Here is a 22,806-nt window from a genome sequence, read left to right as displayed (position 1 = left end):
TCATTGCTTTATGCAGCTGATGTTGTCCTCTAGGTTTCATCTGATGGTGACCTTCAGTACACGTTACAGTGATTCACTGCTGAGTGTAAAATGGCTGGAATGAGAATCAGCACCTCCAAGTCTGAGGCCATGGTTATCTCTCAGAAATGAGTGGATTTATGTCTACAGGTGAGTGGGGGGACAAATGCCCTTAGTGGGGGAGTTCAAGTAACTTGGGATCATGTTCATGAGAGACAGAAAAAGGGAACATGAGTTCAACGACTGGATTGGAGCTACAGCAGCTGTTCTGCAGGTACCGTACCGGTCTGTGGTAGTGAAGTAAGGGCAGAGTCTAAAAACAGAGCTCTTGGTTTAGCAGTCAGTCTACATTCCTGTCCTCACCTATGGCCATAAGCAGTGGGAAATGACCAAAATTAGATTGTGAGTACAAGTGGCAGAAACAAAGTTTCTTTGCAGGGTGGCTGGGCTGACATTCTGTGATAAGGTAAGAAACACAGCAGAGTAGTTGTGCAGATTGAGAAGAGCCAGTTGAGGTGGTCTAGGGATGGTGTAAGGATGTCCCATAGGCAGCTCCTCCTAGAGCTGCTCTGGGCACATCCCACTGGGCAGGGACCCAGAGGCAGACCCTGGAAATTGTAGAGGGATTATATCTCTCAGCTGCTTTGGGAAAGCCTGTCAATTCCCCAGGAAGAGCTAGAATCTTCAGCTAGGGACAGAGAGGTTTGGGCAGACTTGCTTGGCCTGCTGCCAGTGTGAAAAGCAGATGGAAAAATGAGATGAAATAATCTGGTTGTTCATCTGTTTGTTTGTCTATTTGCCAATCATGCAAAAACAGCCGAATGACTTTCATAAAATTATGAATGTACGTTGCCATTGGTCTCTTTTAAAATATAGGTTTTTTTTTTCAAGAAAAGGGTTTATAATGGGGTGAAAGCAAATTAAAAACTAGCACTGACATGGGGACTACAGTTCCCATCAGGCAGCACGAATGCACTAAGGCTGATGGGAGGAAGTCTTTAGCAAGCACTTCTCAACTAATTGTATCATAATTTCTTGCCTCACTGGATTAAATCTTTTGCCTAAAAGAACGTCTTTTTGCCTCATTGTGGTTTGTGTTTAGCCATGTTGAATTTCCATTCCGTTTATTTTGATCTAGGCCCTTTTCAGAAAAATATATAGGTCCAAAAAGGGTGTATGGTTTTGCTAAACCGTTAAGAAGCAATGATCCTTTTTTTCCCCCCAACATCCCCAAAAAACTTTAAAATTCCTTTGTAGTGAGTTTTGTGTTACCGAAATATATCACTCTAAATAATTTTCTGAAGCTGCTTTTTCCAAAATAGTATTAAAAGATTTACAACATCAATTAACTCTGGGATGGTGCAAGAAACACCAAACAGAAAACACATACAACCATGGCTGACCATGTAAACTCCAGGAATACTGTGTCACCACCAGAAATCAAAAATTAGAAGTTTCACGGAAGTATGAAACAGAAGCACTAACCACTACCATTCACCATAAGTATACTGATGACTGATTACTATTCAAGCATTCAGGTACCCAGATCATAGAATATTCTATTGCTAATATCATTCAAATTACGCACCCCTACTAACGATAAAATGCTGCAAATCTCTTCACATGAAATGACATAAATAATCTGTAAGACATCCAATCATCCCTTGATTGTAAAATGCACACAAAGCAGGCAAGAAAGGTCACAGTCTAATCAGCAAAAGTACGTCCAGCATTTTTTTTCAATATGAAGATGTCTAAATCCTCATCATATACTGTTTCAGTGGCTCTAACGCTTACATTTAGAAACAGCTATTTTGTAATCTGAAATTTAACTGTGTCTGCTTTCTGTAGCATAATTTACTACAATTTGGGTTCCTAGTTGAGGTGAGATGCACATTTGTTAAACATCAAAATGATATAATTAGCATTGCATATCTTACATTTGATGCCAACTGTAAACCTCTGGCAAGAAACAAAACCCCTTTACTGTCTTGACCTACCTCTTCAGAACTAGCTAGCTGAAGAAAGTATCCACACAAAGCATCCACACAATACTGTACTATACTGTATATGCACTACTTCAATATACCCTACAATTATAGCAAAGTTTTAATGTCTGTATGTAATGTAATGTAAAGTAACAAATTTGATCAGGTTTTAAAATGAGTTCTAATGATGGTAAACATTAGACACCAACAGCTCAACATACTGAATATATCAGAAAAAATATGCAAGTTTCTCTTTTTTAGACGCCTCCATTTAATTTCTTGTTACTGACAAAAACAAACCAGCTAAGCTTTAGCATGGTTCTCTTATCACAAAGAGTTAATTAGGAGTGAGTTAACAGGATAACTACAACCAAAGTCTTTTCCCATGAAATTCAATATGGACTGTATAAATCAATATAAGTATGCATGCTGGCTAGCTAATCTAATAAGCTAAATTTAGAAAGCAAAAAGAATTACAATCAAGCAAAATTAACAATGTACAAGGAAAGGGACAAACAACTATTGTAACAACTTGTTTTATATTCCTGAACTAACAAAAAACAGAAGCAAGCTAAGGAAAAAATCTGGAGACAGAGAGAATTGATAATTGACAGCACTAATCCAAAAAAGAAACTCTTAATTAAAAGTCATAAACAAAAGCAAATTTATAAAACAATTGAAAAAACATCAATGCTGGAAAATCATTAAGCACAAAACAATAATAGTCCCACATTCTTTTACGTAGGAAAACTATAATCCAAGAATAATCAAGCTTAATCCAAAAGCTAGACTAAGACAAAATGCTAAAAATCAACAAATCAAATAATATATCTTTAGAATTTTTATTTATCACTGCAAGAGAGAAGTGGGCTAGAGACAAACTGATGACAGAGTGAACAACTGTGGCATCAAAGAGTCATTTTATTTCCTTCCGGTGATGCTGCTATTAGGCTATACAGTAATTGAAAGCCCTCCCTAAATGAACCCAAAACTAAACTAACAAAAATAGGCAAAGGTAACAATGAAAAAAGGAGGGTGCAAGGGAGATCAAAACACTCCATGGTGATCTGCACTTCTGTTTTCTAATTTATATTTAGCAGTAGATGAACACAATAGTTATAAAAAAGCAAAACACATTTTCCTCATCCAGTTTGTATGCACCTTGAAAAACAAGACAATTTTTATGATTATGAGTTCACACATATTTATGTATTATGTACTATAACTACAGTCAGCAGGTTTAAAAGTAACAAGGGCACAGAAATCCTTACATCTTATAAAATAAATCTAACAGAAAGCATATATCATTGTTTATATTAATGAAGTGCCTTCTAAAATGGAGAAGCCCACCGTCTAAAGGTCACAAGGCATTTAAGATAAACATTCAGTTATGTGGTACATGAAAGAAGAAACAACTGCAGCAAAACTATTTAATGAAGGAGGAAGCTAAAGCATTTTAAAACTTAATGAAGAAGAGGGAGGTTAAGACATAAGTGAAATTCTTTCGGGATATTATTTTAACATTGTGTATAAAGCCATTTCCACACAATTCTGTCAAAATTGATTAAAACTGTTGTCCAATTTAGGCATTCAGGCTCAGTTAATTTGATCAAAAAACTGTAGGAAGTTGCAGATTCCTAATGTAATGATCAAGACATTACACAATATTGCATACTTTACCTTTCTGAACAAAATCATATAACTATTTGTTGGCACTGCAGACAGCACACTCAATACTACATCTACAACATGACATGAACAATGCCTTTTGTTCATGGATGAAATTAAATGGTTGAAAATTCTATTGTACAGCAATTTTGAACAACATATGCTTTGCTTTGAGCTAAACTGGTCTGTACAGGTTTTTATTAACCATTACTTTGCTTTTATGTTCTAATTTTAGGTGATGCATGAAGAAGTACAACACGCAGCTCCAACATTTAACTGTTACATTCTGAAAAAAAATATTGAATGTCAAATATATAAATATCATTTTAGCATTTTTGCACAATTTGTTAAAAATTAGGATGTATTATGAATGTTTATAGCCAATCGCCAAGTAAACCCAACAGCCTTTAAGCAATGCCTTTTCTGTGAATGTGAAGTGCTCATGATAATTATGTATATTTATCATTTGGTGTCTTTGTAAAACGCATTATAGCGTTTGTGGAAAAAGGGTACAGAAAGTGTCTAACAAAAATTGCCATGGATTACCGTCTTTTTAAATGAACTCAAGGCAGTTTTTAAAAATTATTTTTATGGTAATAGCTAGAGACAGTCAGCATTTCAGTTTATCCATTGACAAAAATGTTTGGAATTCTGAGCTGTTAAGACTTAGCAGATTTAGATTTCTGGAAGGGTGGGGAAATGATTCTGCAAGACTACCATTATCTGCATTTGAATGGGTCACATTTTCATCACCTAATAATGAAATTTCAGTACCATGAAAAATAAACTCATATTGATGGCTTAAAGGCTTTTTTTTTATAAATCACACAAGACATGCAAAACATTATTATTATTATTATTATTATAAAACATAATTTTATATAAGCACAAACACACACAAAGAATTTATTATATATTGTGAGGGGGTCCCCAAGAGGTCGCCAAGGCCAAGGAAAACACCAGGATGGTGTTAGACAGCTGTGGAGATCCTCCAAATGCTAGAGGATAGTGCAACCTCTACCCTGAAAAAGACAGCACCAGTACAAAGAAGTATGAATTGCAGCTATGGGTTATGTGTTTTTTGTGGAGTATGGCAGAGGGAAACTGTAAATCAATGTTTGATGCTTTGCTATTTTATTATACAGCATATACATACACACATACATACTGTATAAACATGCAGAAATTAAAATATATACAGTACTAAGCAAAAGTTTTAGGCAGGTGTGAAAAAATGCTGTAAACAAAGAATGCTTTCAAAAATGGAAGTGTTAATCATTTATTTTCATCAATCAACAAAATGCAGTGAATGAACAAAAGAGAAATCTAAATCAAATCAATATTTGGTGTGACCACCCTTTGACTTCAAAACAGCATCAATTCTTCTAGGTACGCTTGCACACAGTTTTTGAAGGAACTCGGCTGGTAGGTTGTTCCAAACATCTTGGAGAACTAACCACAGATCTTCTGTGGATGTAGGCTTCCTCACATCCTTCTGTCACTTCATGTAATCCCAGACACACTCGATGATGTTGAGATCAGGGCTCTGTGGGGGCCATACCATCACTTCCAGGACTTCTTGTTCTTCTTTACGCTGAAGATAGTTCTTAATGACTTTGGCTGTATGTTTGGGGTCGTTGTCCTGCTGCAGAATAAATTTGGGGCCAATCATATGCCTCCCTGATGGTATTGCATGATGGATAAGTATCTGCCTGTATTTCTCAGCATTGAGAACACCATTAATCCTGACCAAATCTCCAACTCCATTTGCAGAAATGCAGCCCCAAACGTTCAAGGAACCTCCACCATGCTTCACTGTTGCCTGCAGACACTCATTATTGTACCGCCCTCCAGCCCTTCGACGAACAAACTGCCTTCTGCTACAGCCAAATATTTCAAATTTTGACTCATCAGTCCAGAGCACCTGTTGCCAGTTTTCTGCACCCCAGTTCCTATGTTTTCGTGCATACTTGAGTCACTTGGCCTTGTTTCCACATCGGAGGTATGGCTTTTTGACTGCAACTCTTCCATGAAGACCACTTCTGGCCAGACTTCTCCGGATAGTAGATGGGTGTACCTGGGTCCCACTGGTTTCTGCCAGTTCTGAGCTGATGGCACTGCTGGACATCTTCCGATTTCAAAGGGTAATCAGCTTGATGTGTCTTTCATCTGCTGCACTAAGTTTCCTTGGCCGACCACTGCGTCTACGATCCTCAACGTTGCCCGTTTCTTTGTGCTTCTTCAAAAGAGCTTGAACAGCACATCTTGAAACCCCAGTCTGCTTTGAAATCATTGTCTGGGAGAGACCTTGCTGATGCAGTAGAACTACCTTGTGTCTTGTTGCTGTGCTCAATCTTGCCATGACATGAAACTGTCTTCCACAACCTCACCTTGGTAGCAGAGTTTGGCTGTTCCTCACCCAGTTTTAAGACTCCTACACAGCTGTTTCTGTTTCAGTTAATGACTGTATTTCAACCTACGTGTGACATTGATGATCATTAGCACCTGTTTGGTATAACTGGTTGATCATACACCTGACTAGAATCCTACAAAATCCCTGACTTTGTGCAAGTGTACCTATAAGAATTGATGCTGGTTTGAAGGCAAAAGGTAGTAACAACAAATATTGATTTGATTTAGATCTTTCGTTTGTTCGCTCACTTTGCATTTTGTAAATTGATAACAATAAACAATCATTATTTATATTTCTGAAAGCATTCTTTGTTTACAGCATTTTTTCACACCTGCCTAAAACTTTTGCACAGTACTGTATATGCATACACAGGCACTGCTAGATGCATGCATTGAATTCTAAAATGATGGGATGTGTTAAGACACTTCCAGAAATTTCCATGGAGCTCTAAAGCTTGGGAAAGGCTTTTAACTTAAAGCGAATGCTGTATTCAATAGTAGAAAAAATACATGGTTGCCAGTTTTATAATGTGTTTTTACCAGATTGGTTGATTTGCGGGGGAAAAAAGATTAAGAGACAATAAAACAGCATCCACCTTGACCTCCAATCTCTCCCAGAAATGACTGTATTATTCTTTTTAGAATTTCCTATCTGAGACAACAGATGATGAAGTCAGTATAGGAGCACTGTTCCACGTATTTATTTAAATCTGAAATAATAATGGTGATAAATCCATGCTGTGAGACATTCTGGGAGGATGACTTACACAAATGGTTTCAAGTAATGAATTGTGTTATTTTTAATTACCTTAGTTTGTACTTGGAAGGATTGATAATCAAAAAAATGAATGAGCACTAAAGCACACCAATACCTCCATATATGAAAAGTAGGTGAAGGTCTCTTTCACCAAGTAAATTGAGTGCCTTGAGGTCTCTTAAGGCAAAGGTGCATCCTTTTCAGACAAAGAAAACTACCATATTTTTTGCACCATAAGAAGCACTTTTTTTCCCCCAAAAGAAGGTTGGAAATGTCTGTGCGTCTCATGGAGCGAATATTGCATCACAGACCATGATGTGTATTACCTGACAAAAGTCGACATCCAGGGGTAGAGGGCGACAAAACTCACTGTTATGTTATAGGCATTCCCTCTGTGCTTGGAGGAATGTTAGACTCATTGACTCGCCATCTAATCCTTGCGTGTGCGTGAGTTGCAAAATGTAAACAAATGTAAACAAAGGCAAGATGGCATCGACATCTCACGAGGGAGCGAAGCGAGTGCAGAAAACAAAATACTCAGCAGACGATGTTTTGCACATTATCACTGAGTCGGACTCTGATTTTTCAGAATCTGACTTTGTTGAGAGTGATCAGGAGATCGAACAAGAGAGTGAGGAACTGGCATCAGCTGATCGGGACACCAGCTGATGCCGCCCCAGCTGAGCGCATTCATGCAGCCAATACACCTATGGCAAGGTTCGTGTGGGAGGAATACCTAGACACTGATCCGTGGGAGCCAAACTGGCTACCGGACTTCACAAGACAGTATGGCTTGCTGTTGGACAGATTACCAGCCGCTGAACTACTTCAGGCTGTTCTTTCCTGAAGATGCCTTTCAGCTACTGTCAGACGAGACAAACAGGTATGCAGAGCAATTTTTTGAATCGAGGGCTGTGTTTGCACCGCATTCTCGTTTTTCAAACTGGAAACCCACAACAAAACACGAGATGAATGGCTTTGTGGCATTACAGATATTGATAGGACTAGACTGGCGATATAACTTCAGGGAGCATTGGTCCAAACGTGCTTTGTCCCCTGGTCGCTTTGGACAGGTTATGCTGCGTGATGATAGGTACGTGCTCCTGCAAAGTGATTGTGAGCAACTAAGCTTCATAAATTCTGACACTAGCGATGAGGAGTTCTTGGGGTTTCCATAAAACTAGAAGAGTGCTTGAACCTTAAAGTCTCTCCTTATTTGTTAATGACAGTGATGATGTTTCTTAATACCGCTGTTGAATTTACATGGTTGAAATATTATTCTGCTATACTTTATTAAACATATTAGTACACCATTTGGTTCAGAATATTTTTTTCTTGTTTTCCTCCTCTAAACCTAGGTGCGTCTAATGGTCAGGTGCGTCTTATGGAGCAAAAAATATGGTAAGTACCACTCTGCTTGGGTGCTATTCCATTTGTTGGTTGTTGAAGTGACTGTAGAATGCTCTTGCAATGCTGACTAAGAGAATTTGTGTAGCCATTCTACTATAATATTGTGAAAGTAAAACCAATTCTGTCATTTAGGCTTTCTTAACATTTGCTTTCATAATGCGTTGCAAGTTGCCTTCATTGGTTTGTGAGTGGGTCGCAGATTTAACTGAATCAAAAAGCCAATTCAGATGTGCATGTGACAGATGAAATATAAATTTCTATGCCAAAATAAAACAAAGTCACCTTTGCCCTCCGTAAACTCTATTGCTATAGCAATGCTCAAGTTCATATAAGATTATAATTAAATAAGTAAAATCATTAAAATAGTACATAGCATTTACTTAGGGATAAATGTAACAAAAATGCTAAATAAAATGAATATATAAAATAGTATATTTTGATGAGAAAGATGACAATAGGCAGCAGAATGTATACAGCATACAATATTTTAACAATCTTTTCCATGACATATTGTCATATTTTCCAGACCGCAAACATAACATTAAAAATAAGTACATTATGTTGGCTAGCTGAGCTCAAGAACATTCTTGTTACCTATTCAGCTACAGTCGCTCAGCTTCAGGGGACAGTGATGACATCAATGCAATACTTAATGCAACAGGTTTACTTTTTAACTCTGTTATTTAAAATTTACATCCATAGCGAAGGTCTTTATCACTAATGACATTCCTGTAACAGGTGTGCCCATCAGCCTAATCAGCCCAACCATGCATTAAACTAGAAAACAAACTTCACCCACAGAACAAAAGAAATATTTTCACAGATTAGGAAGCTACAGTCACTCTTTTAAAAAAAATTGGCAGTGATGTTACTACACCACACAGTGCAACAGATTTGTTTCCTAACTCTTATATAATAAAAAGTGAGTTGACAATTTATTAAGTAAACATAGCCTCCGGGTTTGATTCTGTCTTAAGTTGGAGGAGTAGTCTGGTGTGTGTCGGTGTACGTAACAGCTGACGTCCAATGAACACTTGTCCGTAAGTCCAATGTATGGAACGCAGTCCCACAAGAAGAGAGAACATGGGTGTTTTGGACTGCACAAACAGAAGAGAGGCTTGTCTGTCTGACCATGACAGAGCAGAGTTGAACTGAAATTAAAGCAAGCCAAACACATCCTGTAACCGGGCCAGAAAGCAAACATGGAGTTATAGGACATCAGTCCTAACCAATATGCCATAAAAGGAAATAAATAAATAAACTCTGCTACAAGGATACTTATTTCTAGGCCACGTGTACATCCATAGTGGCTACATGATTATCTTTGAAATGATTCTAAATTAGAATTCTTAATCTGACTTGTACTGTTAAACTGCTTGCCGTTCAGAGTCTGCATACAATGAACTGGTCAGATCAGCAACATATATGTGCATTGCTGGCCTTGATCCTCTTGCATTTGGTACATAGAGATGTGTCTTGTCTACTTGATCTGTTACTTTCCTCTTATTAAAAGCCAGATTGTCTGCAATGAATAAGCAAAACTTTAACTTATATGTACTTTTCCTCCAGAAGTGCTATATTCATTATACTTTACTGCTATAATGATTTCTCAAAACTAATCAATTTTTAGATACTATGTAAAAGTGTTGAGATGAGGGTTCTCTTCTATTGCCAGTTTTTCTCGACTGGTTACTCTGAATCCTTTTAATTGACAATTCTGGTCCTGGATGGTCATAGTAGTTTCAAACCTTTTGCTTTAACCAGTTTCTTCCATTAATGTCTAGCTTGTTGTTACTGTAGCTAAACTCCTCACTTAAGGAGATGGCTTACTCTAGCCCTCTGCCTATTGTCTTTGAAATGAACACTAAACTGACTTTGCCTTTTCTTTGAACTTCAGAAAAATGGTCAGTGCTACAATGACGACATGCAAATAATTCTGTTTATTTTCTACTTTTTGCTTCATTTTAATTCATCTTATTTCATGGATTTGTGCTTTGTGTTTTTTTAATTAAAAATAACAAGGGAGACTGATGCTATAGCAGGGCTCAACTGAGAGAGGGGAAATGTGGCGGACGCCCCTTCATTATATGTTCAGGGGGAACAGCCATGGACTGTGCAATACCTCCCCCTGGATGCTAGATGGCCAACCCCCCTTGGGTTGGAGCGGTGCCTCGATTTCCCACAGGGCTCCATGGGAGTTGGAGTTGGGTGCAGCCCTGTTGGGTCCCGCAAGCACCGTCAGGGGGTGCTGCAGCTGGGACTCCTGAGCCTGTATGGGCAGCGTATTCACCACACCCAGAAGTGCAGCCGGAACTCGGTAATCAACCACCTGGAGCACTTCTGGGTGAACTATAAAAGGGCCCAGCAACCACCACTCAATGGCCAGAGTTGGGAGGCTTGGAGAAGGAGTGGTGGTGGAAAAGAAGAGTGTGTTGGTGCTTATTTGGTGGTTTGCGACTGTGCTGTGGCTGGGGGACACAAGGAAGACGTGCCCTCCAGCTGAAGAAAAATAAATATTTGTTTTATTTTATGTGTACCTCCGTGTCCAGTTTGTGTCGAGCCAGGCGCCTTTATAGCACCTTTAACAATAGTTATCTAAATCATTTATGTATATTAAAAATAGCACAGCCCCAGCACTGAACACTGAGGGCCACCACTCTAAAGTGCACCCAATTCTAATAAGCTTCTGCACACTATAACCCTTTACTTCCTATGTTTTAGCCAGATTTGCAGTCATCTATGCACTACACCTTGAACTGACACTTCTTTTAGTTTAATTCCCAAACTCTCACGTTGGACCTTATCAAATGCTTTCTGAAAATCAAGATAAATAATATCATATGTACCCCTCTCTGAATGTACCTTTTTGCTGCTTCCTAAAAGAATTCTAGCATATTTATAAAACACCTCTCCCATTATGACCTAAGCTGACTGTTCCCTAAAACTCCTGTTCTTGCCATGTGCCACTCAATCTCCTTCTTAATAAATCCTTCTATTAATTTACCTGTGGCAGATGTTAGCTTACTGGCCTATAGTTACTTCAATGTGCCTGATCTTCCTTTTTATATAACTAAATAATATTTGCTATTTTCTAGTCCTCAGGAATTTCCTCAGTGAGCAGTGACTTTTGAAAAATATGCGGCAAGAGTTTATATATGCACTCACAAACCTCCTTAAGCACTCAAGGATAAATGTTATGTGGTCCTGGTGATTTGTTAGTTTTCAATCCGTTTAATCAAAACAGTACATCCTCCTCTACAATTTCCAAATCATTAAGTAACTCCTTAGTAGTTCCTGTTACTGTTGGGAGGTTATCCACTTCCTCACATATGAAAATGTCAGAAAAATGCAAGGAGCTCAAAGCAAGTAAACTGCACTGGACAGGGTGCCAACCCATCACAGATCCCCCAATGCACCAATTGGGAAAAACCATTTAACCCAAACAGCACGTCTTTAAAGCAGGGGTGTCAGAGTTAGTTCCTGGATGGCTGTAGAGGATGCAGGTGTTTGTTCCAGACATTTTCTTAATTAACAACCAATTCCTAATACAAATGGAACATTGTATGTTGCCTCGATTTAAGTGACTTGTATTTTAATCTTTTGTTTTTCATTAGCCAGTAGTCAAAAGAGTTAAGAGATAACCAGACTAACTTAATCCCATTGGTGCGTTTATTGCCACTGTGCAATGTCTGTACAGAAAAAAGTGAATCTCAGAAATATTGATGTGCTATGGTTCACAAAATATTTGTTTGGTTATATCAGAAAAAAGAAAATCAGTGTTGGAAATCACCATTATACAGAATTAAAGCATTAACAAGCTACCTATATATACAGTATATATATACAATGCTAAGGTCTGTCCATCTGCCACATGATTTACTTGTGAGCAACTTGGGTATAAAACTTGATCTCGGTCTTGATTGAATGCTTATGACCTGATCCATTCTGGAAATTTACAAAACTGAAGTAGTGCCAATGTCAGCAAAATGACCTGGGGCCTCATGTATAATGCCGTGCGTAGAATTCACACTATAACATGGCGTACAGACAAAAGCGGAAATGTTCATACGCACAAAAAAACCCAGATATATAAATCTGTGCGTTCGCCATCTTCCACGTTCTTCCGCTACATAAATCCCAGTCAGCGTTAAAAGTAACGCACGTGCACCCGCCTGCTGTCTCGCCCCAACTCCTCCCAGAATTATGCCTCTTTGAATATGCTTAAGCTCAGCCTTCTGTGAAAAGGAAATGGCAAAAGCACAGGGGAAAATAGACGAATTTCAGCAAATACCAAGTGGAGGCAAGGAAAAACTTACAATTTGTTGGTTTAAACAATGATATAATGAACAAATGGAAGTTGATCGAGTGACATAGAGTGTCGGACAAACTCGAAAGTTCACAAAGTCGCACAGTGCCGAAATAAAAAAGAAGCGGTCAGATATCAAAGTCGCTGTGAAAAGGCAAGTCGTAGCCCACCGTCTGAGTGTCATATGAAAGCTTATTAGGGTACAGAGAAAGAAAAAAAAAATAGGGACACAGTGAGAAAAAAGCTCGAAATGCCAACTTTAATCTTGAAATTTCCACTTACATCACGTAGTTTATTTTGCCATTAAAGTAGAACATCATAAACTTCATCTTTAAATCGTTTAATTTACTAGTTTCTCAAATACCACAGTAACTAAAGTAGCACGTTAAATGCTTTGTTTTGTATGTGTTCTTCTATGTACTCTGTGTGTGAATCACTACGCGTTTCTTAAACAGGCTTTCTCTTCCTCTGACAGGACACAGAATCCTTTACATTCGTGATATTACAGCTCTCTAAATAATTAAAATACTGAGACATATACTTGATATAATTTTCATGATGATACGAATTAAAGCATGTTATTAAACAAGGGAATACGGTGGCGCAGTGATAGTGGCAAACTGGCGCACCGTCCACAGATTGTTCCTGCCTCCTGCAAGATGCTTGCTGCACCGTGCGCAACCTTCGATGAAATAATTTATTGCAGCAGTATTGTCTCTTTCAAATGTACTAACCCCCAATTCCTGTCCTTCCTTTTCTTTCTCCAAGTAACCAATCACCACACAATCAGCTCTGTAATAGATGTTAAGCCATCTGTAAGCTTAGAACACCGATTCTTGAAAACTTTTTAAGGAACATTGAAATATCTTCGTAGTACATGTTTAATTATTCTATCCATCTATCCTTCCAGTGTCGCGTCAGCACCAGCAAGAATACAGTGCGAGGCAGGAATAATCGGGGCGCCAGCTCGTCGCTAGCGCTGCGACACCGTGTCCTCACATGTTTAATTATTAACAACTAAACATTAGCCCGTTACAATAATGGGTGCTAGAACAGTAGTGCATTCTCTTTGATAATTTTTTTACGCTCATTTTCCTTTTCTTCTATAGATCTATTTGCTCTTCTGAGTCTTTCTCTTTTAGCATTTTTCTGACGCTCATTTTCTTTTTCTTCTTTTTTGGGTGGCATGTTGTTAGTAGATAGTCACAGTAAATATAGGCTTGTACGTCCGTAATATTTTCTGTTACAGTAATACTGGCTTGTATGTGGCTGTAATATGCGTCACTGTATTGTGTGCCTTTAATTTTCTCTCGCAGTAATACTGGTTTGTATTTCCATAAAATGCTTGTAATTTTCTCTGACAGTAATACTGGCTTTGATGTCCGTAATATGCATTTAATTTTCTGTCACAACAGTGGGCAATCAGCAGATTCTCCCCATCAACTGATGTAATGTGTGTCGTCCAGTTGATAATTGTGCTTGTGGCGTCTCTCTAGCAAGTACTGTGCAGTTCCCCAGCAAGTATTTTAATCTGTGCTGGCGTGCAGCTGATTATTGCATGTGTGGCGTCTCCCCAGCAACGGATTTTATTTGCACGAAAATAAATCTACTTTTAAAAGTCATCCTATTGTAATATCATGAAAATTGGTATATTTAAGAAAACCCCTTCAATGACTGACACTTTACACTTTACCGGGCCAGGCTTCTTAATCGCAAATCTGACATCCTCATAGTGAACACTTGCACAACAACAAACACTAATCCCACCTCTTTGGGGAAGCTGGTCTCCGCGTCTCAGTACCCGATTGGATTTTTTGTGCCTTTTGTTTTAAGTCTTACCTCATTTACAGAAATCCAATTGGATCGGCAGCGCGATATTTTATAGGTCCCGCCCTCTCTGTCTTGTGTGACGTGTCAGGCGGCCTTTGAAGCATCTGCTTTGAAGCATCGCACCGTGCCCCGCGCATGCGCACTTCACCAGAAGAAACACACACACACACACAGGGGTTTTATTAAAGAGGATATAGATTATTTAAATGATGTTAACATTTTATCTGTATAATGTAATAAACATATTTTTCTGCATTTCATCTTAAAAATGAAATCTTCATCATATGAAAATATGCGCTTTACAAAGTGGCTCTGGTTGTGCACTATTATAACTGTATTGGAAGTTTACAGTGAGGTAATTGTACTCGTAAGTACAAACAGTTTTATAAGGAGAACTTGATGGATTGATTGAGTGCGTTTATAGTTCTTGGGATGAAACTGTTTCTGAACCGTCTGTACAGGAAAGGCTCTGAAGCGTTTGTCGGATAAGAGCAGTTCAAATAGGCAGCATGGCTGAGGCAGCGTGTGCTTGATGCTGTATACCGATAATTCTCCTTCCGATCAGCAGCTCTGAGTGGTGCAGTGAGAGTAATATGGAAAAAGATGATCCGCTGTGGCAACCCCTAACAGAAACAGCTGAAAGTAGAAGAAGGTGCAATGAGTGTAACAACGCTAAAGCAGCTATTGTATTTGGAACAGTTTGGCCATTCCATGGACCTTTATATTGTTACAGGTTAATTACAATCAGATGCCTTAACCTAATAAACAATATGTAGTTAATTTCAGTGTATTTGGTAAAGCCATGTCAGGGATGTGGATCTAAAAAGAAAGGGAAACCACACTGGAGCAAAAGCAATGCTTTGACGCTGGGTGCCGCCAGTTTGCAAAACCGAGCAGAGAACTTGCATACGCCAGGGTTGGAGCTACCATGAAAATGTGCATGGCTTTACGCCAAGTTTAGATTTTATACATTGTGATTTGAGCGTGGAAATGGGCTTATGTAACATTTTTGTGCATATGCACCATTAATACATGAGGCCCCTTAACTTGTGGGGTTCTTACTACAAACTAATCTGCAAACAAACTAACATGGCAGAAAGAAAAAAAAGACAAACAACACCTACTAAACATCAAGCAAATCGCACAGGCCGATGATGTGATGAAGATCACCATAATAGGAAGAAGAAGAAAAGCAGCAACACTTGATGAGCATCAACTACAGGATACAGAATGCAAGAATGAAAAAGACAGAGAAATGCATGCGACTAGATGTCTGCATGTTTCAATAGTAGAACTTAATAATAGGTTTCATTACCAAATACAGTAAATAGAAGAATGTTTGAGGTGAAAATAGTGGCCCTGCTGGAGTGTTTGAGACCTCTGAATGTACTGGATATCTATAGGCTTGCCATGTACAGCTTTATTGCTTGGCTGCCAGTTAAGAAAAAGACAATTAAGCAAATCAATTATAAATGAGGAAAAAGAAGTATGTTTCACTAACAGCTGTAATTTGTTACTACTGTAATTAAGAATGCACATCCACTGTGGATTTAAAGATTTACATTGACTGTCCTGTGGGCCCCTGGTTGCTGCAGGTTTTTGTTCTGAACAACTTTCTTAATCAGTATGTCATTCCTTACCTTTAATTAATCTAAATGCTTAAACAGCTAACCTGTTTTTTTCCTTTTATTTTGCATTTAGAAATGTACAGTAGTGTCAGCTTTACACGGTATCCGTCAATAAGGGAGCGCACATAAAGGCAACCTTCAAAAGGGCGACCTCAATTGGGCGCGGCGAATAAAACCGCACATAAATAAAAGCGATCTTCAAAAGGGCGACCTCAATTGAGCGCCGAATAAAGGCGCGCGTAAATAAAGGCGAGCTTCAAAAGGACGACCTCAATTGAGCGCCGAATAAATGCGCGCGCAAATAAAGGAGCGCTTCAAAAGGATGACCTCAATTGAGTGCCGAATAACTGCGCGCATAAATAAAGGAGCGCTTCAAAAGGGTGACGTCAATTGGGCGCAGCGAATAAAGGCAAACGCAACAAAATTACAGAAAATTTATTAGATAAAGGCAATGATTGAATGTATAAAAAGGTGAAAGCAAGAATATTAAAACATCCAATTAATTAATGCATGAACTTCTAACGAACTATTTCTAAAGCTCTCTATATTTCCTTGTTTTCAAAATTACAGAAAATTAGATTAAGGCAATGACTGAATGTATAAAAAGGTGAAAACAAGTTACACTTGAAGCTGTAGATTATGTGCAATGCCACGTAGATATTCGAGATGCGGTCTATTAACATAATCAAGGACAATTAATTTAATTCGCTCCGAAGGTCATCCTTTTGAAGCGCTCCTTTATTTGCGCGCGCATTTATTCGGCGCTCAATTGAGGTCGCCCCTTTGAAGATCGCTTTTATTTATGTGCGCTTTTATTCTCCGCGCCCAATTGAGGTCGCCCTTTTCAAGGTCGCCTTTTTGTGCGCGCCCTTATTGAATAGAACCGCTTTACACATATAGTAAATTAAGACATAGCTGTAGTTTTTCTGTATATTTAAATGTTTACTTTGATTTCTTATTTATTAGTTTACTTTTTTTTCTTAATTGTATCTGAATACCTACAATTAATGATGAGCAGAGCAGACACCAGCACAAATGAATCTGAAAGGAGGAACTACGTCAGTTTTCCCACTTGTGTGCTTATGGGTAAACAATTAAAAAAACAATTGTTTTTAATAAGAACATTAAAAATAAATAAAAAGTATGTAAAAGGAAAAAGAATTCATTCTTACCCATCTAACACATATACATTTCTTCTTCATTCAGTAAAAATATAGCATAGCCACCTTATAATTTCTGGATGGATTCAAAAAACAAAGAGGAGTCCAATTAAAACTTGTAATAAGTTGGAACAAAAAGCAGCAGCCACAGAGGGTCCACAGGACTGAACTTAAGAACCCCTGCTTTAAAGCAGGGATGAGCAATGTTGGTCCTGGAGGGCAGCAATGGCTGCAGGTTTTTGCTCCAGCTCAGTTGCTTAATTAGAAGCCAATCTTTGCCAATAACAGATACTACTTGATTTTCATGGCGTATTAGTGTTTTAATTCTGCAATGTCAGGTCATTCTTACATCATCATTTTTTTCACTTCCAAGGATATCATCCAAATGATTTGAAGCCTAAAACGGTTTAATTTTGCTACATTCATCATACAGTTGAGTAATTTCGTCATTTGCGACCTCCGTGCTATCTGAGAGAGGCATAGTGTGGCTGGAACAGTTTGAGGTTTTTTACAGTGGCTGGAGAGTCTATCCTGCCTCCAACCCCCAAGTTTTCCATGCAAGTTGGAGGACCTGCTTGAAGGGCTGGATGCAGGTTAAAGTCAAACCCAGCAAGAAACAATTGCAGGTTAAGGGCCCAAAAGAGTAGTCACTTCTGGCATTTACGGGATTGTAACCGCACAGATCCCTAGCCTCAGAGCCACCACTCTGCCATGCTACCTAATTGGGAAAGTAAACAAGAATGCTTCCATGAAAGGCAATGTTTTAGCAATAAACACTAACTAACAGTCATATAGTCTGGATCAAAGAAGAAACTGATGAGCAAGAAAGGTGCAAAAAGTATGTTGTCACATCAAAAAATGATTTTTATGCTGTTGGACACAATAAGCAGTACTATTTCTACTTGGAAGATGCAACTGAAGAACAACTGAGTGCAACATACGAAGGGTGACATGTATAAGCTAACATTGGTTAGCCAGTTACTGTTCATGCCAGTAATGTTAACGTTCACAATCTCAATATTCAGTATTATGAATGGGGGGGGGGGGGGTGATTTAAAGTAAATTCTTGTAATAAACAAATTACACCTATAAACTGTAACTACACTTACTGTTCGCAGTTTCAGCTGCCATTTTGGATTGATATCATAATCTGAAGTTGGACAAACTCTGATTTGACAGACCAGGCCCAAGCTTGGGTGGGGTGTATTCTTTGTATTTTCTGAGCCCGAGGTCGGAAACTGACAGTTCCAAGTTAAAGCTGAATGCAGCATAATTCTCAGTCCTTCACTTTTTTTCTCTAGAGTTACTTCCAAGTATTTGAATAAATCAGATAGTGAATGAACACTGGTGTAAACAGAAACAAGTTATATGAATACCTGCGGTTTCCTTTGTCATTTTCATCTTATTGGTAGTAAGGGGCGATTAAAAAAAGTGAATGCAGCTGTTCTAAGAGTAAAATACACAATTAAGGGTGGGGAATCTTAACAAGCGAGACAACTAAAATGAAGCATCTTCTTCTTTCGGCCGCTCCCGTGAAGGGCTGCCACAGCGGATCATCTTTTTCAATATCTTTCTGTCCTCTACATCTTGCTCTGTTACACCCATCACCGGCATGTTGTCTCTCACCACATCCATAAGCCTCCTCTTAGGCCTCCCTCTTACCTGGCAGCTCTATCCTTAACATCCTTCTCCCAATATACCCAGCATCTCTCATCTGCACATGTCCAAACCAACACAATCTCGCCTCTCTGACTTTGTCTCCAGATCGTCCCACCTGAGCTGACCCTCTAATGTCCTCATTTGTAATCCTATCCATCCTTATCACACCCAGTGCAAATCTTAGTATCTTTAAGTCTGCCACCTCCAGTTCTGTCTCCTGCTTTCTGGTCAGTGCCACCGTCTCCAACCCATATAACATAGCTGGTCTCACTACCGTCCTGTAGACCTTCCCTTTCACTCTTGCTGATATCCGTCTGTCACAAATCACTCCTGACACTCTTCTCCACCCATTCCACCCTGCCTGCACTCTCTTTTTCACCTCTCTTCCACAATCTCCATTAATCTGTACTGTTGATCCCAAGTATTTAAACTCATCCACCTTCTCCAACTCTACTCCCTGCATCTTCACCATTCCACTGACCTATAAATGTTTTTTTTTTGAGCAACACAAGCTTAATCAGTAATAACTGACTTCTTATTAAGCTGAATTGGACCAAAAACATGCAGCCCTAATCCCAACCCGCTTTAAAGAATGTAGTTGGAAAACGATGGGGAGAACATGCAGAAATGGCCCTGACTTGGAATCAGAACACTGGATGCCAGTGTCCCAAAAATTACAAATTTAATCGCGCTATATAAACCAATGATTGATCGACTGCTTCCCACCTATGGGTCATTTTGAAACTGCCCAAGTGTTGCTGAAACGCAAGGCTGATTAGACCAAGTAATAGAAAGAAGCTCTGGTTGCTTTTAAAAAGAGTGCTGCTCGAAACCATATGATATGCAGTACTCCTGCTCTGCTGCTCACTTTGAGGCCATTCACCGTTTTGCGGGCCCCAAACTGCTAACGTTGATATTCTTTGACACACTGCGGAGCCTGGGAGGACTGTTCCATTTTGTTGTCTTACCAAATTACGTTTTTTTTGGTTTTCCATTGGATTTGCAAACCGTTCAACTTTTTTTTAACCAACACGTATCCAAGAAATGCTGAAGCTTACCCTCGTTTTTATTAGATTTGCTACAAACAAATAAATCCATTGGGGTTCAGACCTTGGTTTGCCTGCGTGCGGACGATGCCTCCTATGCACGTACCGCAGGCGTAGCGTACCGACCGTCTGAAAAGCAGGCAAGCTGCAACTTGTACTTGTGTGCTGAAGCTGAAAAAAATTAAAAAAAAGTCTGCCAAGACCAGCCGGCTCAGCTGGAGGCGAGGACTTTCAGGCATGGCGCACGTTATTGCGTCCCCCCTCCCTCCTCGGCCAAAAGCGCCCATTCGCCCAGGCCGCCTCGACTTACGGTAAAACCGGGACAGCTGATCGGCGTCCAGAACGGCGTCTTCGGCGGTCACGGGGTCACCGCTCCTCACGTGTAGCAGCAGCGACAGGAGCAACAGCAGCGTGTAGAGTGTGGCCCGCACGAACAGATTTCGACACATTCTCGAGGAGTCTTTCATTTCCCAACCCCAAAAAAATCGGTAATTGTAATCACAGTTCAAAGTTGGGTATCCGTCTTGTTTTTTTTAAAAAAAGGGGGCTGGGTTTTATTTGTTTGCCATTTTGAGCTTGCAGCGTCACAACTTTTTTTCCCCCCCTGACTGGGGAGTGTAAATCCAAAAACTTTTACCAAAAAATCTTTGGTTTCCTGGCTGCCTTCTCCAGCTGCTGCTGGGGCGGAGTTTGGTGGGGAGTAAAAACAGTGGACTCTGCAAACAGCTTGAAGACATTAAAACTCCGCCGAGGCAATGGTATGCGGCAGTGCGCTCAAAACTGCCACCTGAGTGCATCTGGTATGCAGGAAAGATGAGCATTTGCGCCTCATTCATACTGATCCAACTCATGCACAGTGACACCCGAATATTTAACCAGGCTTTTTTTCCCAAATTTTATGGACGTTCTTCTTTTCTTGAAAATGAATTGCCATCCTATGCAGGGCTTATTCCCACCTTCTTTGCGCCTGATGGTGCTAGGATAGGCTCTGGCCCAGTAAAGTTCAGCCCTGAACTGAACTTGAACTTTATTTACTACCAGGCATCATAGTTGCTAGGAGTTTCTCTTGGTGTTACATTCATAACAAATCAAGGCAAATATAATTAAGACAGTATAAAGTGCATGACACCATCACAACATTATATGCAGTACAAGTATGTAACGGCACTCAATACCACAACCTGTGACAATGTGGCATGTAGGAAAGATGAGCATTTGTGCCTAATTCATACTGATCTAACTATTGCACAGTGACACTCTTTAAGAGTTAAACATGGTTTTTTTTTCCAAATTTCAAGGATGTTGTTGTTCATTTCTACACAATTTACCTTTGTAAATCACAATCATCTTGTAAAAATGTGTGTTCATGAACATGCCTCAGTGCTAATCAACCTCATGCATATGCAATCAAGATGCTGCAGGCATTCATTGGTTGGTGGAGAAGCCTTCCTCCATATGTGTTGAGACCCTGCCACCTGGATCCAAGAGCATCTGGGTGTACTCTGGAACTGAGCGTACAAGATCATGCGCAACATTGTAGCGCCTCTCCTCTGCAATCTGGAGGTCCCGGAAAGGCATAAAGTGCCACCATCTGAGTGGTTAGTCATTATCATCTGGCACATGTAACTGCATAATTGCTGATACAATGAATAGTATAGAACAGGGGTAGGCAACGTCGGTCCTGGAGTGCCACAGTATGTGCAGGTTTTTGTTCCAACCCAGTTCCTTAACGAGAACTCAATTATTGCTGATGAAGCACATATTGCTTAAGTGACATTTTAATGCTTCATTTTAGTGGTCTCGCTTGTTAAGGTTCTCCAACCTTAATTGCTTATTTCAATCTTAAACTGCTGCATTCAGTGTTTTAATTGCTCCTTATTAGCAATAAGATGTAAAACAGGGGTAGGCAATGTCGATCCTGGTGAGCCGCAGTGGCTACAGGTTTCATTCAACCCAATTGCTTAATTAGAAACCAATCATTCCCAATCTCAGACCTTATTTAATTTTATGGCTTGTTAGTCTGTGCAATGTAAGGCTCTTATATCGTAGATTTTTTTCCTTTCCAAGGATATCATCCAAATGATTTGAAGCCTAAAACAGATCATTTTCAGTCTGTCACATTTTTCTATTAAGTGTTTTATTAAATCAAACCGTGCATGATGAACACACACAGATGTAATTGGAAAAAAGCTAGCTGGAGAACTGCTGGCTGCTTTGTCTTTTACATCTTATTGCTAATAAGGAGCAATTAAAACACTGAATGCAGCAGTTTAAGATTGAAATAAGCAATTAAGGTTGGAGAACCTTAACAAGCGAGACCACTAAAATGAAGCATTAAAATGTCACTTAAGCAATATGTGCTTCATCAGCAATAATTGAGTTCTCGTTAAGGAACTGGGTTGGAACAAAAACCTGCACATACTGTGGCACTCCAGGACCGACGTTGCCTACCCCTGGTATAGAACATATGAAAAACTGAGGGTTCAGCCAGTTACCAACAGGCCAGCCCCCCATGTCTGCTAAAGCTAATTTGCCTCAAAGTAAATAAATCAAGGGTTGACCCAGGCTACACGGTGGCGCAGTGGGTAGCGCTGCTGCCTCGCAGTTGGGAGACCTGGGGACCTGGGTTTGCTTCCCAGGTCCTCCCTGCGTGGAGTTTGCATGTTCTCCCCATGTCTGCATTGGTTTCCTCTGGGTGCTCCAGTTTCCTCCCACTGTCCAAAGACATGCAGGTTAGGTGGATTGGCGATTTTAAATTGGCCCTAGTGTGTGCTTGGTGTGTGGGTGTGTTTGTGTGTGTCCTGCGGTGAGTTGGCACCCTGCCCGGGATTGGTTCCTGCCTTGTGCCCTGTGTTGGCTGGGATTGGCTCCAGCAGACCCCTGTGACCTTGTGTTCGGATTCAGTGGGTTGGAAAATGGATGGA

At 39.6% G+C, this 22,806-nt stretch overlaps 1 protein-coding gene across 1 annotated transcript in view; it reads right to left on the bottom strand.

Annotated features, from left to right (window-relative positions):
- The window catches only part of pla2r1 (phospholipase A2 receptor 1), a 149,250-nt gene extending 128,542 nt beyond the window's left edge, over nt 1-20,708 (bottom strand). The window contains exon 1 of the mRNA XM_028806414.2: nt 20,193-20,708. Coding sequence (XP_028662247.1) covers nt 20,193-20,349 — 157 coding nt within the window. The 5' untranslated portion in view covers nt 20,350-20,708. The remainder of the gene's footprint in view (nt 1-20,192) is intronic.
- Between the last annotated feature and the right edge of the window lie 2,098 nt (nt 20,709-22,806).

This window comes from Erpetoichthys calabaricus, chromosome 8, assembly GCF_900747795.2.
Source record: "Erpetoichthys calabaricus chromosome 8, fErpCal1.3, whole genome shotgun sequence".
Lineage (NCBI taxonomy): Eukaryota > Metazoa > Chordata > Cladistia > Polypteriformes > Polypteridae > Erpetoichthys > Erpetoichthys calabaricus.
This window is presented reverse-complemented; position numbering and strand designations above follow the sequence as displayed.